General features: G+C 39.7%; 1 protein-coding gene across 1 annotated transcript in view; it reads right to left on the reverse strand.

The window, feature by feature from the left end:
• Positions 1 to 4197: 4197 nt before the first annotated feature.
• Positions 4198 to 19925, reverse strand: part of ubl3a (ubiquitin-like 3a) — a 37842-nt gene continuing 22114 nt past the window's right edge. The window contains exons 2-5 of the mRNA XM_034099511.2: positions 8243 to 8351; positions 6535 to 6621; positions 5297 to 5374; positions 4198 to 4489 (exon numbers count right to left, since the gene is read on the reverse strand). Of these exons, the coding sequence (XP_033955402.1) occupies positions 4437 to 4489; positions 5297 to 5374; positions 6535 to 6621; positions 8243 to 8351 (327 nt within the window). The 3' untranslated portion in view covers positions 4198 to 4436. The remainder of the gene's footprint in view (positions 4490 to 5296; positions 5375 to 6534; positions 6622 to 8242; positions 8352 to 19925) is intronic.

Below are 19925 nucleotides of genomic sequence, written 5' to 3' on the forward strand. Positions count from 1 at the left end.
TTTGTATAGGTATGGCCCTACAATATATTTTTCCAATATAGCATAATAGGTCCACTTTAAATTAAAGCAATATTTCCTTCTAACGCAGCAGTAATGTTTTCCACTCTTTACTTTTGGCAGTGGCTAAGTAAAGTAATATTAAAGTAAGGCACATCCTGCATTATTATATAAACATATGTGTCTACCATATTATGATATAACTAATAATCATGATGGCCTACCATGGGGATTTAAATGACAACAGCACATTGTATTGATGTCATGTTTATTCAGAACAGGTGTGCAGAAATATCTAACTATAGGATAACATTGCAAGGGGTTTATGTTCACCTAAGCAGAAAGAAGAAAAAAACTTGGCCAGTATCATTCAAGCAATACATTTGTTAGCACTGGTGGTTAAAGTGATGCTATAGAGGTATTTGACCTGAAGATGGCGACATCCTCAAACCTTTAAGTGGCTTGTTATTGGTCACACACTGAGCAAAAATGTTTGTTGGACCATACCCCATAATAAATTTGTTGCCAATGTAATCCATTTAAACAAGATCATAAGTAAGTATTAATGCAAAGCTAAAATATATAATTTTACAATATTACATTTGTATCTGCCTAGACTAGAGACTAGAGCTGAAAAAACATTGATGTTATTTTCGGTACATTTAATAGCAATTTCTAAAATGTATCGACTCAAGTATTTATTTTTGTAGTTCTTGTCCTTCATAAGATGCATCAAATCATATACAGTTTACTACAGTTGTCTAGTTATAGGCCTATATTTAAATGCCAAATGTATTTAAATCATACCTTAAAATGTGTATTTATGCAGACTGACACAACTTTTCAAACAATAATGTGCCTGTTTAAAAAGACTAGTGTATTGTTCAGAGGCCAGGCAGCAGCGATACTGGGATTAATGTCAAGAAAACAGTGTGCCGTTCTGAATGTTACTACTGTAACTACAATCCTCTGTCTGCACCCAGACTCTCTAAACAGTGTGTGTGTGTGTGTGTGTGTGTGTGTGTGTGTGTGTGTGTGTGTGTGTGTGTGTGTGTGTGTGTGTGTGTGTGTGTGTGTGTGTGTGTGTGTGTGTGTGTGTGTGTGTGTGTGTGTGTGTGTGTGTGTGTGTGTGTGTGTGTGTGTGTGTGTGTGTGTGTGTGTGTCACCCAAAGAATAGTTGTATTCATGTCACTGTGTGGACACACAGCATGACTGCATGGAAGAGAGGAGGGAGGGATAAAAACAGGGAGGAGGAGAGGAAAAACTACACAAGATTTCGCTGAGGGCAACAGAAGTCCAGTCATCATCTTTTAATAACATTTATATCCTAATGTTTTTTTTGCAAATAACAACACATCTGATACCATGCTGCCATGTCACACACTTTCCCCATAGCAGAGTGCATGTAGAGCACCAAACAGCTCAGAAAGTGCTGTTGAGATGGCAGTCTGAACTGTACTCTGTGTTCCACTCTGTTCTTCCTGCTGCACTTTGGCCTACTGACTGTTGTGCAAAGTGGACACAACAGCATCACATTGTTGTCACAGTAAAACAAATATTCAGTGAAGTTTTTTTCTTTCTTGCATCAAGACTTTATCAGTCTATCATCTTTATTGAATGTTGAGCGAGCGGTTAGTTAGCAATCTTTCTCTCTTCAGACAATTTAAATCCCTGAGGGGTGCCACTGATTCATTTTTATGTAAATTGAGCAAGGCTTAACTGAGGAGTAATAATTATCCACACACATACACGTTTATTCAAGTTGTACTAGGTACAGTTTGTGGTACTTTACTTGAGTGTTTATTTCTACATTTACCCAGACACTCTCAGGTTCCCTGTTCTTACGAAACTAGAATAAAATTATTATCTTACATTCTGTGGTATAGCTAACCAAAGCTTAGTGAAAATAAAATGCCACTTCAACCAGATACATTGAAATGCTGCTTACATTTCAGGTTGAATAACCCTACTGTACTGTTACTTGAGGATTTGTAATATGCGGTACTACTTTAAGTTGAGAAAGTCCTTGAAGGCATCACTGGTCAATAAAATAAGTTAGGTGGTTTGCATTCATTTAAAGTTCATTAATACTAACTTTAAACAGCTTATTATCTTAACTTGTGTGCTGACCGTTTCAAAGCCTTTTTCGCAGTAATACTTTACCAGCCACTTCCAAGTAGTCGTCGGATAGTTGAACATTTGTTAAGTCATGCCTCCCTGATTCAGCTGTGTGTTAAAACAGTTGTTGACACTCACGTGATTTTCAACAGAAGGATGTCAAAATCAGGTGACACTTGAGAGTTTTACAACTTTAAGGCAAGACAAAAGGCAGTGCACTTCAATAACCTTTATTTTGTTTACAGATGTATTCCATTTTGAAGTTTGAATGGGGGAGAAGGAGCATTAGTGCTATTTACAATTGGTTTGAAAACTTTTATCTCTGTACAGATTTGAACCCTGATCAATATAAACAATATATATTTTTTAAGACCTAGTGCTGTTACAAAGCGATTCTTTAAAGCAAAAAAAGGATTACATTAAATTATAAACAAATGAAAAAATAATAAAAGAGAAAATAAAAATACAGTCCGTCGATGATTAGGGAGGTGTTGCTGCTGTTAAGCACAAGACATTGTCAGCGAGTGACAGTGAACTGGCTAGAAGCTAACCGTATACACAATCATGGACTAAACACCAATATACTGTATATCAACAAGATCTAAAGTCATCATGTTCTATATAAGATTCATATTAAATATAATCTACACGTTACCTTAGTTTGGAACATTACTTCCATTGGAAAAATATAAAATAAAACAATACAACTTTGTATACATTTTAATTAATCTGATGAAGGAGCACATGCTTCCGTTGTGCAAAATGGACTTACTGTATTAATGCAGAGAGAGAGAATAAAGGAAAGAGTAAGAAGCGAATTAAGACGAATAAGGAACAATTTCATTCCGAGCTAATTTCCCTGCTCAAGAGCAATTTGTCATAGAGATCCTTCACAACACTGTTAGAAAAGAAGCACAATGAGCCTTTCCTCACAGAGAGGGGATGGTGCATCAGGGAGGGAAGGTAACTGACATGACGTTTCATTTTTTTACAACACTGGGCAGTCAGTAATATGCATGGACTGTCAAAACACAGTCACAAATGTCATGGACAAACAAATAACCAAAACAACACCACCAACACTGGTTGTTTGTCTATTTGTCTGTTTGTTAGGCTTTGTTTGGCTAAGAATATGACGAGTGAAAGAGTAGGATGCATCGGTCTCTACAGCGCCCTGCAGACAAAAAGGAATAACTTCTCTCTTGTGACCTTTAAGGGCAGATGAGGGCAGTAAAAAGGACACCGGTGTGTCTATATATGTGTGTTTGTGTGTCCTGGTTTGTGTTTTCTGATCAGGCACGTCCTAAGTCTGCTGCACCGAGGGAGATCACACAAGCACATATGGTAGGATGTGTATACAGGATGTCATAGTGTGTGTATGTGTGTGTGTGTGTGTGTGTGTGTGTGTGTGTGTGTGTGTGTGTGTGTGTGTGTGTGTGTGTGTGTGTGTGTGTGTGTGTGTGTGTGTGTGTGTGTGTGTGTGTGTGTGTGTGTGTGTGTGTGTGTGTGTGTGTGTGTGTGTGTGTGTGTGTGAGTGAGTTGCTAGTGGTTAAAATTGTCAGCGGTCTGTATGAGAAAACAAGGCAACACACAAAATTGGGCACTGCATTACTATGACAACCAGCTGGAATGAGGAGCCAGTTAGTAAAGGTCTTTTGACACACTGGCCAAGGGGGGCTAGACAAAGTGTGTGTGTCTATTGCTTGTATGCGTGTGTACAAGTATGTTGCAGAAGGCTTAAAAAGGTGTGCATTAAGAAAAAAAAGGGAAAAAACACATGCAAATCCAGTTTCTTCCACACATTTTCAGTTATGACAACAAATCAAGTACAACAAAGGAATCAACTCTATTGTTAATCAATTTCCTGCTCTCAACTCTGTGTCCTGAATCAGCCAGAGCCTGCTGTCTTTGTGTGTGTGTGTGTGTGTGTGTGTGTGTGTGTGTGTGTGTGTGTGTGTGTGTGTGTGTGTGTGTGTGTGTGTGTGTGTGTGTGTGTGTGTGTGTGTGTGTGTGTGTGTGTGTGTGTGTGTGTGTGTGTGTGTGTGTGTGTGTGTGTGTGTGTGTGTGTGTGTGTGTGTGTGTGTGTGTGTGTGTGTGTGTGTGTGTGTGTGTGTGTGTGTGTGTGTGTGTGTGTGTGTGTGTGTGTGTGTGTGTGTGTGTGCGTGTGTGAGAAGGGGGTAAAAAGAAATAGAGAAGGGTGTGCACGTGTTTGTCTGTATGCATATGACAGGCTCCAGGACAGGGGACAGACTCATTAGGTCCAGGATGTTGAGGGAGAGATCGGATGAGAAGGATGGAGGGCTGGCGGCGGTGGTGTGTATTTACAGAATGACACAGCAGTTACTCTCCCCGGTCTTCTCTCTATTCCTCTGACCTGAAAACACACACACACACACACATCATCATCATCATCATCATCATGAAAAACCCTGGCATACAAGGTCACCATCAAACAATATGCTATGGCCAATCAAATGCATGCAACCATGGACATCTCTGCAGCATGACAACATTTAATTAAAAAACTTATTTGAACCAACATTTCTCTTACCAAACATTATGCCTACTGCGAATTGATAGTTGCATTAGACCATGTTCAACAAAACATTGATTAATTGTACACCCCTTCCTTGCAAACTGACTAAAAAGGGGAAAACATGGCTCTATTTGTAGTGTGCTACATGTTGTGGAGCGAGTAACCACAGTAACCATTTGTGCTGCTATTTATTTAAATAACTTACCATTGCCCTTTAATATTTCTTCCACAGAGGACATGTTTTCTTCTGGGGTTAACATGGGGTAATTATTTATTTGACCTTACCTTGAGTTTATCTTACCCAGAATGCATAGCAAACTGTGGATAGTCAATAAATGTAGCGTGACCATAAATGTCCCTCTGATCTCTGCCTATTGTTAGGTTGAATCAGTGCCTGTTCTAAACACACAATCAGCTTCTACTACACAAAAAAGGAGACCAGTCAACTAATATGATTTATATCAGCTGTGCATTGTACACAATGTGCTGTATCTTGGAGATACCCTTAATGGAGCCAATTATTTGCACTGGTGACTGTTCCTTAAACAGAAGCCATGTGTAGAGATAAATAATGTCTGGGAGCGGAACGATTAAAGTGGCTCAGCGTGTGAAAAGGCCTACTGAAAGGAAAGGAGGGCTTGTTACCTTGGGAATTTGGCTCAGGCAAAGTCTCTCTGGCAACTAAATGCATCACTGTGGTCTTCCCCAAGGGCAGTTTGAGAGCTACAGGGGAGAAATACACAGAGAGAGAGAGAGAGAGAGAGAGAGAGAGAGAGAGAGAGAGAGAGAGAGAGAGAGAGAGAGAGAGAGAGAGGTTATTCAGTGAGCTACAGCATGTCTGTCTTTGTTGCAGAATAATAATCTCTTGCAGGTAGCGAAGCAATTCAATTATCCCCTCCCCCCCATCCCCTGAGTAACTAAATTCACTGTTGAAATAACTCAGCATGCAGCAAGCAAAGACAGTTTTAAATTATTTCACTTCCAATCAATAAAGATGATATAAAACACTATGTTTTGTTTGGTTACATATTGTGATGATCTGATCATATGTTACTCATGTAACACATTTTAAAATCAGCTATTCACAGTTTTATTTATATATACATCAACTCTTGAAGTATAGGAACAGAGCGATTTCTTTTAACATCACTGCTTCTATATGTATTTATGGCCTTGTGTTAAACAGTCATTTAACCACAGCCCAATGTCCTATTTTGAACTTTATGAAAACCCAAAAATAATGTATTTTGATTACTTGTAAATCCCAAAACCTGCTTATTTATACCATGAAATCTGCCTTCACACACGTGGTTCTGTCTATGTTTATATTTCAAAATATAAACATCTACTCGTTCTTTTGGCTCGACTTTAAGAGGATTCTGTGTGGACGTGCAAACGCGTTGAGCCAACGACAAGGGAATTATCAGATAAATGCAGTAATGGGATGAGTGTAAAAGGGTCAGGGACGGCCATAACCCCATTAACAACACAGAACACCAGTCAAACCAAAATTGGGTTAAGTAGACTAAAACGCCTGAAAGCCAGGGAGAAGTGAAGTGGGCTGCACTCCTCTTTTTCTCTTCACTTTTCATTTTGATGCCCCCCTCCCTTCCTGTCTCTTTGTTGTGCTGTTTGAGGTCTACTCTAACGCCAGTCTTGCCCCCTTCCTGACCACTCTCTTTCCCCTCTTTTTCTCTATTTCCTCTCTCCTCCCACTCTCCGTCAAAGCAGGCTTGTCCGGAGCACTGAGGTACCTCTGTTCTGCGGCTCAGGAAAAAAGATGAGAACAGCAAAGAACTTTCCAGCAACACACTGCTGTGATTTTGTGTCCATGTCTATGAGCACTTTTTATTTTGGGAGGTGTACTTTCTGTGTTTTCTCACCTCCTAGTGTTACGTTGCCGTGCAGAAAGCGGCCCTGGTAGATCAGCCTCAGGATGATAGGACTGCTGACCTGCTCTTCCTCCCAGTCTGAAAGAAAAAAGGGGCAAAGAGAGAGTTAAAGAGAGAAATCAACAAAGAGAAAAACAGGAAACACGCTTCATATATTTTCTTCACTCTGCTTATATCTTCTAAGTTTTCTTCCTGATTGCCATTGCAAGTTTGTTTGTCTTGATTGCCATTTATTTAATCTATTTCCCATAAATCATCCTTATGTAATCTATCATCTCTAAACTGAGAACATGCAGGTTCAATAAAGACATTTCACAACCTTTTTTATTGCTACCTGTAAAAACCACAAAATAAGTTTCTTATTAAACATTGCTAAAATGTTGCCAATCTCTAGTTTAACAAAAGGACACGAGGGGTTATGAGCTGTTATAGCTGAGTTAATTCAGTGGATATGCATCAACAGTGCAATGAAAAGGAATAATTGCATGGAGAGAGAAAAAAGACCACCAACAACCGCAGTGAAGTTATTTTTAAATCACTTTAAAGCCTTTATTTGAAATCATTACATGCAGAATGTATAATGTGTGGGCTTTGTGGGATGCATAACCGAATGTGAGAAAGAAGGAAAGCAACAGAGGAACAAGGGGTGTGGCCTGGGAAGAGCTACAGACAAAAGTGAAGAAATAAACCCGAGAGCAAACAGTGGGGGGAGTTGCACAGCAGCAGCGTCTGGCCACCAGATGTTGGTCTCCATCTAAACGGAGGGTGTTGGTGCTTACAGTCTCACAGGGTTCAGATCTGTTGACTGGCAGGAACACTGTGTGATCGGACAGGACTGGAAGGGAAACTGCTCTTGTCAAGGAGGATATGAATCCACCAGTAAAGTTTATAGTGTTTGAATACTTCTCTAAAACTAGACTACATTCACAGCAATAGGTGTTCAGGTGTGAAGGAGTGAGATCGGTTGTATCAAATTATTTGTAATACTGTTGCAATTAGGGAGTTACTGCAAATCGACATTCCTGTATGCAATGATAAGCGTGCGGAAAGGAGGAGCACACAAATGACTCTTAACCAAAGAGTCATTCCCACACTGCTCTATAGAACTGCATGTAAGTAATAAAAAGTGGGTTTGAATGTGATCTCAGCTCTCTGGATAAGCGAACCAGCTGCTTGTATCTTTGTCATAGAAAACACAGCCAGGATGAGTCAGATCACCTGGTTTCCAAGAGCATTAGCAGCTAATTAGTTAGCAATTACACTTTAAGCAAACACACTGGAACTATGCTTCTGCAATAACGTGATTTATTACAAAATAACACCAATATAGGACAAAGTGCACATAGTGTTTTCTTACTGGAAAGCTCATGCATTTGATGGGTTGAAGAGACAAGGCGAGTTTAAATATTCTATCACTGAAAGCCTGGTGTCAAAACAGACGCCCTTGATTATTGTTTTACAACCTCTACACCGGCCCAACCCTATGGAGGAGGCTTTGGGGAAAATAAAGAAATAATAGTGATGAGAATCACAAATAAATCATTGTCTGATCAAAGAGGAAGAAATATGTGGATCACCTAAGGAGGGTTTTATTGCCTTCACCTTGGGACCACACATGTTGATGTAACTGCTGCTACATCTTCATCAACTGCCATTGCCAGTAGCAAAGACAGGATATTTAGATGGAGCTGCTACTCACCCATCGGCCAGTTGTCATACACATGTTTGGCAATGTCCGCTGCTGAGTCGTTGGGAGAGAAGAGGAACTCTTTCGTCTTCCCGCTGACTAAAATGAGCCGCAGGTTTATCTGGAAAAAACAAAATATGCAGGTTGGACTCAGTCATGTCAGGAAGCATACAGGTTCAAGAGAGGTAATTTAATAGGACACGGAGGAAGGATATAAGGACCCTGAGGAGTGTCCCTCTGCTGGATTACCTCCCTTCTGTCTCACAAACTTCCTCCTACATTTTTTCTCATGCCTCCAACACTCTGTTTCTTTGTCTTTAGTTCACAATTCGGTTACTTTGACAATTCCCAAGGCAGATGTTTTGCTTTGAAATGTTCCTTTGTCTGAGGTTGAAACTTGATGTATACTTTATTCACCCGTGTACAAAACAAAAAGCATTGTTCACTATAGTCACCCAGGTTTAAATAGCATCTGATTTTAGAGGGTACATTCTCCAATTAAATAATCTTTTTTTTTCTGTATCACATTTTCAAGGTTGTTGTACTGGGTAAGAAGTACCCATTAAAAGCTTCGGGCATGCAGGCATACAGTATAAACTAAGATTCTGATCATTTATGAATGAGACTGTGGGTTATATTTGTAATTTCGACAAAACCAAACTTGGCTCTCACTGCGTGTAAAAAGCCCACAAAACACAAACAATTAGCTGAAATACTACAGGCTGTTAAAATGTGTAACCTGCCACAAATAGCTTATCTCAATAGTCAGTGGTGACAGCCAAGTGGAATAATAAATCACAAATAGTGTGAGACTAATGCTCACAGTGTCCAAGTCCTCTTTCAGCTACTGAACAGCACCCCAAGAGCAGGTTGTCATTATAGGGTCTACTGCATTACTTATGTGGTGGGGGCATACTTTAAGATTACTGAAACAAACAACTTTGTACAAAACAGCACAGTATAAGCTGGCTGTATTTTATCAAAAATCATTTTAAATAAAGAGAATAGGGAATCAAACAGAATCTATTTAAAGGAGATAAGAGGATTTTGAGAGATGAGGAGGGCAACAAGGACTTCAAACTGTTCAGTGAGAGCTGGAGGTGAGTGAACTTTAGCTAAACGTCACATCTCTGTGTGCACCTCTCACCTTAAATCACTTATTTTTTTCATCTGATGATTCAATACTAGGTTAACAGTTTGGTTAATAAATTCCCTTAAAATCCAAGATAATGTTGTTTGTTTTGTCAGTCTATAAGCCTAATATAATCTGTTTTATATAATATTTAACAGAAAAAAGCTGATATTTTTAATATTGGAGGCTAAATAAACGTTTTTTTGCTTTAAAAAAATATTATAAAGGTTGATTGTTTATCAAAATAATTCGTTTTACTGTCAAAGACTAATTAAGCTCCTAATCATAGTAAAGGTTAAGATGAATACATTTCATGAATTAGCTTTTTGCATTTAAAACCATTAAATGCATCAATGGTCAGAGTTTATCTCTCGACTGGCTCGATGTGTTTAGCACATGTACAGTTTTCCTTTAAGAGCCACAGCAAAGCTCTGTGTGTTTGATTTAGCTTTATATATGTGTCTAGCCTGCAGTGCATGGCATAAGCACGTGTGTGTCATTGTTTCTAGTGTGTGTCCATGTGCAGCGCGTCTGTTGCCCAGTCTGCTGAGCGACACACACACACACACACACACACACACACACACGTAGACACAAACACTCGCACACAAAGTGATGTAACAGAGCAAACACCGACAGATTGAAACTGACATCTCTGTAAGCACGTTATCAAATCAGATTATAGGTTTAAGACTTAGATGAGAGATGAGACTTTTTGAGCTTCTATTTTAGTTTTTATTTATATGCATCATAATATTGAGGATCAACCTGATATAGAGCTGCAGTATTTCGTGGACTTATCGATTAGTTGATCCACAAAACTACTCCGGTAATCAATAAATTGTTCAAGTAACTTTTCATGAGTTTTGGAAATGCAAGTCACTTTACCTGTAGTAAATACAACCGCCTTTAATACAAGCAAAACCTGAGAAACACTGGATGAGATGAAGACGTAAAATAATGAGGAAACACGCAGAGGTAGCAGAAGGTCTTCCTTCACCCCGTCTCCACACCTGGTCGTTACCATGGTGTTACTATGACGACAGCCAGTGGTGGGTGGCTTAACCTGATAACACCTACCAGATAGCTCCACCCCTCCTCCCTTCTGCCTCCTTACCGTTTCCTACAGTGTCACATCACATTGTCTTCCTCGCCTTGCAGCAATCTCCGCATCCCCTCCCTCCCCCACTCTGTCTCTCTCTCCCCCACTCTGTCAATCTCTCGCTCTGCACAGCGTTCAGTGGAGGGTTTGTACAAGGCCTGAATAACAAAGAAGACTGAACTACAGTAGCTTCAATTAAACAACATAAACTCAGCATTCCTCTCCCCATCATTAACCCTGCACAATCTCTTTATTTGCTTCTCGCCCCTTCTCCATCTTTCTTTGCTTCCTCTACTCTTTCAGGTGATAGGTCATTTACTTCCTAAAAACAGGTGACATATATAACCCTTAATGGAAAGACACATAAATACAGATGCTTTCAGACAAGGTGCAAAGATCGAGAATGATGTCATTTGTATTAAATGGTGAACTACGGCCTTCATAGTCACCAGCTTTAATACAGGGGGTACTAGTCACCAGCACCGTTAAAACTCAAATAGATAAGAAACATTCAGGATCATTGCCAGGAAACACTGAAGCTGTTCTATTGGTTAACGGCAGGCCAACACAAGGACACTTTGTTCATATTTGTGTCTTGTAATCTGTGTCTGGACAGGTGAGCTTTTAACATCCATTTTCCGTCTCTTTCGTCCCTTCAGCATGTGATTGTGATTTTAACTGAATCAAGGCATTGGATATCTCCTGCTCTTCTCCCTCTCCCTCCCCCTTCTCCCTGGTGGTCCATGTGCCTTCTTTCTCCCTTGACTCTCTTCCGCACCGGGGCTGATAATGAGGTTTCACTGTCAGCTCAGGGATGTATATTCAATTGCTGTTTATATTCTGTAGAACACACACAACAGCTCCAGGTATTGGGGGGGAGCATTGTTTCAAGCATTCATGCATAACCATAACTATACAGAACATACACATATCCGCAGGCAAACCGCCAGTTACTCGCGCTTCACAAATAGCACGTACTAGCTAACAACCAGTCTCTCATGATGCCAGACAAGCTGAAGGTTTCACCAGTTTGCAGAGCTTGGAGAACTGCAAGATGTCAGATTGTTTGTAAAAGGAAACATCATGGTGCCCCAGCTTCTATTCATGTCCACTTCTGAAAAGAAATGGAATAAATGAAACTACTTGTGTATGAAAGTGGTGACACAGCTTCCTGTCTCCACTGCAGACATTCAAAAACATGCCTACAATAATGTGGCCCTGCTGCCAAGTCGTGCCATAGTATAAACATGTGAAGTAAGCAAACCCTCTCGGCTAAACACTGTTTGCACACGGTGGAGAGCAGGAAATTCAATGCCATCTATAATTATTCCTCCTTGAGTACCACTCTCAAATCTTTCTCAAGGCAAGTGTGTGTGTATGTGTATGTGTATGTGTATGTGTATGTGTGTGTGTGTGTGTGTGTGTGTGTGTGTGTGTGTGTGTGTGTGTGTGTGTGTGTGTGTGTGTGTGTGTGTGTGTGTGTGTGTGTGTGTGTGTGTGTGTGTGTGTGTGTGTGTGTGTGTGTGTGTGTGTGTGTGTGTGTGTGTGTGTGTGTGTGTGTGTGTGTGTGTGTGTGTGTGTGTGTGTGTGTGTGTGTGTGTGTGTGTGTGTTTATATGTGCTTGTGTTTATAAGTACATTAAAGAGTATTGCTGCTCTTTAGACCCTCTGCAGCAGTCAACAAATTATAGAGTGGGAAGCCTTCCTGTGGGAATATATTAGAGCAGCTTTATACGTCGTCTGCACAGTAAGGTTATCCGCTGCTGTCAGTGCAGATCCCTGACTGTATGAATGAGTTTAAGAGAGGAGGTTGGTGATTATCCTGACTGGAGTCTGTTTAAAACAAGCAGCCCGGATCCAGCAGCCAGCCTGCTTTAACTTGCTGATTAAATCTGGAGAAAATTCGACTATAAACTCAAGAATGTAGCTATAAGCCGCAATTTAAGAAAACAAGTCCCACATGCATTATCAGTCGCCTATTTTATAGATAATTACTTATTTTCTTTCTAGCAAGGCTGCACATTTGAATGAATATTAAAATGTGTAAAATAGAAAACATAATAGGCTTGTTGGACAAACTGTAAACAAAGCCAACGAAAAAGAAGAAAAACAGCAGCCTGAAAGACACATCCCATTTGTTTAATTAGCCAAAACTGTGTCAATAAAACAGCTTTGCAAGCTTTTAGTGATTTTGAAAACACAAAAAGAGCAAGTGCAATGATTAGCCCCTATTAGCACACTCATTCTGTCATGGGGCCATTGTTTCCTTTAATTAAAAACACACTGAGAAGCGTGTTTTTTCAATGTGTGCTGTAGTCTGAGCTACATTATCTCACATTTTACAATAACCAGCAAGTTGACCATATGTACTACTTATGGCGCATTTTCAAGTGCGGAGCGCGGTTTCCGTTTTGGTTGCGTTTCCACTAGGCGTAGTTCCGGCCAGAGCCATATAATAACAAGAGTTACGACATCTCCGTTCACTCCAATGGACCAGTTTTTTACAGCAATGGCGGATCATGGATCTGCGGCTAGCAGTCTATGGTTGCAGCATAATAATAATAATAATAATAATAATAATAATAATGGGTTCCATTTATAAAGCACTTCATATTTGATTTCAAATCCCGAAGCGCTACATGTAGTGAGCATGAACAGACCGTTCGTGGTGGACTTTTGAAGGTAAGAAGACGTTTAAAGATTTATATTGCGGATATTATCAGAACATATGAATCAAATTAACTATACATGTGTATTAAAGGATGTTAGTGGATTATCCCTTCAATCAGTATATTTAACGTTTACAGATAACAGATTAGGCTAGGATACCGGATAAAGTTAGCAACACACGTTAACCACGAACAGCCTATTAATCCGTTCTCCTAATGTTATTTCCTCCAACGTTGTGGAATTAGAGAAAAGGGGCTTCTTAACGTGCTTTTATCCGGGTGGAGGGAGTTACATATGTGTTAAATATAACATTGGGGCGTGTGATTGTAGTGGGTGGAGGTGGTGAAATGAGCAGTGATGTGCGGTGAGGTTCATGGCTGGTGAGGCACTGACTCTTTTAGAGTCCGATTTACAAAAATTATATTTTGACCTTAATCGAAATATTCGGTTATTTTCAAAAGCTTTTTTAGTCTGATGCTTCGATTCATTTTAAACAGACCGTTCAACAAAAGGATACCCAAAATCTAAATATTGGATTGTTCTTTCTTAGTAAGATCCCATTTTCATTACAATTGGGGTCTTACCTTGACTTGAAGATGAAGTCCATGCTATCCTTCTGGACAACAATCTCTATTACTTTTTTGTAAAAGTCCTCCTTATCTTCCTCTAGTTTCAAAAGTCTAGTTTGTTGTTCGCGTCTACCGTCTCTGCATAGAATAACAGTAGCAACAAGAACCTGTGGGCGCACTTGCGCCCCCTTCAGTGCGGCAGAGGATATGGCTGCCTCCCCTGGTGCTTTTTTCATTGCCGTTGTATGATGAGACCAGCGAGCCTAAATATCATACGTGAAATAAGTTATAGTTAGAGACTATGGATGGCGAGGATAAATGTAATAAAGGGATCTACAAACATTACATTGGTGACATACAGTGAGATGGTGCATGCATGCGCTTAGGGCCCGCGCTCCAGCCAGTTTCTGTGGGGTGACGCATTCTGAGGTGAGGCAGATCTCATCTGTGCCTCACCTTACCCCACAGTAACTGGCTTGAGCGCGCTCACAAAATAATTGCCCGCGTTAAATTAGTGCCCGCGCTCCAGCCAGTTACTGTGGGCTTACGAGAGGCAGAGCTCATCCCTGCCTCTCTTCTCATCGCGCCCCGTAGTTGTAGCGGAGCTCGGCAAATTTGCTGATTTTGACTATAAAAAGCGATTGGAATCATACATAAATCACATTTACAACACAGATCAGTGGAGACATTTTATTATTATTACTATTTAGTTTTTCTTTAGTTGTTTTTCCGTTACATTGGAGTATGACAGGTGAGGCTCTGATTGGAGCATCCCCAGGCAGCACAGCAAACCATGGGGGAGACTATGCCAGGACAACACGGAGGAAAAGGCACAGACAAACCGCATGATATGCTATTCAATGTTTATTGAATTCCATTTATTTACTGTCAGTTAACAATCATTGATAGGCACCTGTCGGTCTCCTGTCCTTTCTGAAAGTCATAAAGATGACATTACTCATTTAGATTACTTATGTCCTCAATTACCAGGGGATTACTGAAACCACCATGAATTAAAGAAATGGTAGAAATCTAATCTGAATTTTGAAGCCTTCCTTCCCTCCCTCTAAATATATCAAACATTAGGAAGTGATGCTCCTGACTACCATTCAAGTTTAAGAAGATAATATTTGTTTTAAACAATTCAAAGCAATAAACAACAGCAACAGGCTCTTTAACCAAGGCAACGTTAGCCTAACATGTATATGTTAACAGGTAAGATAGCTGTTCACACTATGTATATTTTCTGCCATTTTATTTCTATTTGAGATGTTTACATTTTCGATTGTTTAATTCTAGTCTTTTAACTGTCTTATGTACAATGCCTTGTCTTTTGCTGCTGCAAAGCAAACATTTTCCAAATTGGTATCAATAAAGTACTTCTTATTTTATCTTAATCCTCAAATATTAGCAAATTTTACTTTTTCAAATATTGATGTAACTACATACACATCGATATGTTGTATAAATATTGTAAATCAAAACCTTTATTCGCTACTTATTACCAAAAATCGTAGTTCTATCTCCGGTAATCATGCATTCAAATGTCCCACCACGAACTTCCAGGGAACTATTGAGTCTCCCTGAACCACTTGACGATCAAGCATTTTGGACTTCTGTTGTCGTAACTCTTCTCATTATATGGCGCTGGTTCCGGCTAGCGGGTACTTTTTCACAGTTTTCTGGCTCTCCAAAATTGAGGTTCTTTCCGGGCCAACAACCGGGCTGAGTATGTTAAACTAGTGAGAGAATCTACAACAAAATGAACATATTTTACCGTGATTTAATTGTAATACACGTTTCAAAATGATGCCGAAGTAACAAAATACAGATACCGGTTAGTAAAAACCATGAATTAATGCTTTGACAAGTCTGCAGACAAGACGGCAGGGGAAAAACCTTTTAAAATGCGTGTTGTCTAAATGGAGATCGGCTAAGCTAACGTTGTATATGCTCTGACCGTCCACACTCACAATAACGGCCTATACAGACATAAATAAACCAGCGACTGTATTCTCCATGACACAGACAGTCTGTGGTTTGTACTTCTTTAAATTGTGTCTAGTTTCTGAACAGATATGAGGAGCTGTGAGCTCTGAGTGCTAACAGCTAACGGCTGATGTTGTTTTTGTGTTTCGCATTGAAGATGACGTCACGGCTCCGCCTACACTGCGTTACTATAGTTACTACTAGTGATGGCGAGATGAAGCCTTATGAAGCTTTGAAGCTTTCCAGCCAATTGGTTCGCAAAAGGGTTCATCTCATGAGGCTTCATTTGAACCATTTGAACACAAACCCCCTGTTGGTCAAAGTGTGTAAAACAGGCAGATTGGACATCTCAGATTGGACAGTGTGCTCTATCTCATACCGAGTTCCCAATGAGTAAAGCCTTAGAATAACTCTAAACAACGAACATTAAATCATATTTTCATATCAACAATATTGTATTTATTCCAGTTGAATGATTGTGATTGAAAAGCCTAAAGAGGCTGGTAAACATTGCAAAGAGGGATTTGTATTCCTTAATAATATTCGTAAACTTAACCATGTTGTAGCCTGAGAAAGGCTAAACCACTATATTATCTCATTTAGCTGTAGCTTTTATAAACAACAAAAAATAAGTATTGTTCAGTCGTTGAACCAGGGACCCTGCGGTTGTGAGTCAACTGCTTTCCAGCTGAGCCACAGCACACTCACTGATTCCGACTAAAAACACTGCATGATATTTATTCCTGTATTTATTCATGTTTTTGTTCCTACTTTTATTTATGCTTTTATTCATTTATACTTATGACATGTTCCGACCTCTATATAAGTGAGGGTCTGAGCTCTCTTAATTCCATCGTGTCACCGGGCCCGGGTAGGAGGGGTAATATGGTTCTTAATTATTATACATCCATGGGTAATATGAGCGTTGTGGTTCAACCAGGGTTCAACCGATCCGAATCGCTTCGTGAAGCAGTCACGTGGTATCGACAGGCAGCAAGGCTTCGTTTGTCATCGGTGACGTCACTGGCCCAAAACTATACAAGCCTCGATACATGCTTCACAAAAAGCTTCGGGGATTACTCGACACACGCTCCGAAGCCTCGGCGCAATACGTAACATCACTAGTTACTACCCCAGTTGCTAAACTGTAATGGAAATGCAGCATAAAGTGAGCCTGGCCTACCAAGGCCTAACTATACCGTACTAAGCCGTGCGAGGCCCTGCAGTGGAAATGCCACATTAGTGTACTTCACTCAGGGTTCTTACACCTTTTCCAAAGTCAAATTCAAGCACTTTTCAAGCATTTTCAAGGTGCATTATCCAGCTTTTCAAGCATCTTACAGCTGTTGTAAAATACATATTTATATACACATACTCAAATGATTATTTCCCTACCTCACATTAAATCAGATGTTCTTTATGCTATAAACAACAAAATGTGTGTTTCGTGATAGCCTTCTACACGAGGATGAAAAATTAAAGAAAAGAAAACTAAGTTTAATATTTCAAAATTAGTGATCTGTACGTAGACTGGGCCTCCCATATAACCTGGCTGAGCCGATATACAACAATCAGCCAAATAACTTTTCAATACATTATTGATTAATTGTTGAGGTACTTTTAGGTTGGTAGTGAACGCAAGTCAGAGCTACATGGTGTACTTCTACTCCACTGCAGTTCAGAGGTACATGGTGTACTTCTACTCCACTACAGTTCAGAGGTACATGGTGTACTTCTACTTCTCTACAGTTCAGAGGTACATGGTGTACTTCTACTCCTCTACAGTTCAGAGGTACATGGTGTACTTCTACTGCACAACAGTTCAGAGGTACATGGTGTACTTCTACTCCACTACAGTTCAGAGGTACATGGTGTACTTCTACTGCACTACATGTATTTAACACCTTTAGTTACTTCACAGATGTGGATGAATGATGTGAAATATAATCAAGTGTTAAATCAGACTTGAGTTCCACCTGGAGTAAATCCACAAGCTCCCCTGCAGTCTACAAAGTCATTCAGACTAGCTGCACCTTCACCAGCTCTGAGAACACTTTCATGATCAATCATTATAAAACATATCATATATATTATTCTGAAATGGACCAATCTGCACAATCACTACTTTTACTGTCGCTACTTTCACTATATTTTGATGAGAATACTTTTCTATTTTCACTTGAGGAACATTTTGAATGCAGGACTTTTACTGTAACAGAGTATTCCTACACTCTGGTACTTCTACTTTTACTAAGTACAAGATCTGAGTACTTCTACTTTTACTCAAGTACAAGATCTGAGTACTTCTACTTTTACTAAGTACAAGATCTGAGTACTTCTACTTTTACTCAAGTACAAGATCTGAGTACTTCTACTTTTACTCAAGTACAAGATCTGAGTACTTCTACTTTTACTCAAGTACAAGATCTGAGTACTTCTACTTTTACTCAAGAACAAGATCTGAGTACTTATACTTTTACACAAGTACAAGACCTGAGTACTTCTACTTTTACTCAAGTACACGATCTGAGTACTTCTACTTTTACTAAGTAGAAGATCTGAGTACTTATAATTTCACTACAAGATCTGAGTACTTCTACTTTTACTCAAGTACAAGATATGAGTACTTCTACTTTTACTCAAACAATATCTGAGTACTTGTACTTTTACTCAAGTACAACATCTGAGTACTTATTCCACCTCTGGTAGCGTATTAGCCTGAATTGTAGCCACAAAATCACGCAGAGCTGCATAAAAATAGACTCACAATGGTAACAAGTGGAAAATAATATTTACAAATGTGTACAATGATTTGTAGGTAATGTTGACTACTCAAGACACCTGACTTATACATCTTCAAAGGAAGACTGTGTTCATTCTACAATTACATGGGATTAAAACAAAATGTAGTTTTACTTGTATAATACTTCAATTTTATATAAAAGACAGTTTATTTTCATCTGTTTTCAAATAAACAAAGTATTGGCTTTCAAAATATTAAACTTGTTTCGGCAAATTCAGATGATAAATACAACTTTGAAGCTTCGGCATAATTACAAGCGGAGAACGGACTAATTTAACGTCACAGCAAGCATAACAACAGCCGGTGTTTCTTGTGAGTGTTTCCCCGGTACACAAATGCAAAAATACACAAACACACTCGCGAGCTTCCCCAGACCAGTAATACAAACGAAAATGTGTCTTCGGGTCAATGTGACTGATTTCGATAGAGCAAGTCACATTTGGTTTAGGCACGAAACATACTACCAGTAGAAATACATTGCTTTCAAAATCGCTCTGTGTCGAATCAATAGATTATATTTCATGACTATAACACGAAATGCCGTGAGTGCTTCATCCTCTGAACACCACACGATGGCGACTGTAACGCACATACCATAGGTACGCTCCTCTGAAATGATTGTCCCCTGCAATTATTATTATCCCTCAATCGAGTTCGCTATTCAGCTAGCTAACGTTAGCTTAAATAAATGTAACATGCAACGTTAGCCTAATCTAAAATGCTCTTCTACGGCGTACCTTTCATGTTGCTCGTCAGCGCAGACTCTCGCATCGTTATTTGTTGCAAACTTTGCAGGAGGCTACTCGTGGGCTTGACCCTACTCTTAGCCATGGCTTGTATTGGTCTTCTGCTAGCCAACGCTCGTTGAAACGGCAACCTCCTGGCACACAGTCATCTATCACTCATCAGAATGCCCAGGTCACTTGCAGGTCGCGCGCATAGCGCGGGAAGGCCGCAGCGGAGCTGTTTTATGTAGAAGCGAAGCAATTCTTTTCTTTTAATCTAAAAAGCGAACTATTCAGTCAGACAGCAATTTATTGTTAAAGTAAAGTATTTACATTTTCAAGCACTTTATCTCAATTTCAAGCACCATTCCCAAAATTCAAGCACTTTCCCAACCTTGAAAACAACACGTCAAATTACAAGCATTTTCAAGGATTTCAAGCACCCGTACGAACCCTGTTCACTGCAGACAGCTTAGGGATGCCACAGAAATGTTCACTGCAGTTCAGATCTCCAAATAAACAGTAGGACCTTGACCCGGCTGAAGTTTGTTTATTATTAACTTTATAGGGCACTTATCTATAAGGTCTAGTGCAGTGGTTCTCAACTGATGGGTCGCGGACCCGTTTCGAGTGAGTCGCGGATGTGTGAGTGAAAAAAAAAAGTACCGGAGGCGGAGACCATAAACGGTTTGGAAAACTTCTGTCA

Source organism: Pseudochaenichthys georgianus, chromosome 14 (assembly GCF_902827115.2).
Source record: "Pseudochaenichthys georgianus chromosome 14, fPseGeo1.2, whole genome shotgun sequence".
Taxonomy (NCBI): domain Eukaryota; kingdom Metazoa; phylum Chordata; class Actinopteri; order Perciformes; family Channichthyidae; genus Pseudochaenichthys; species Pseudochaenichthys georgianus.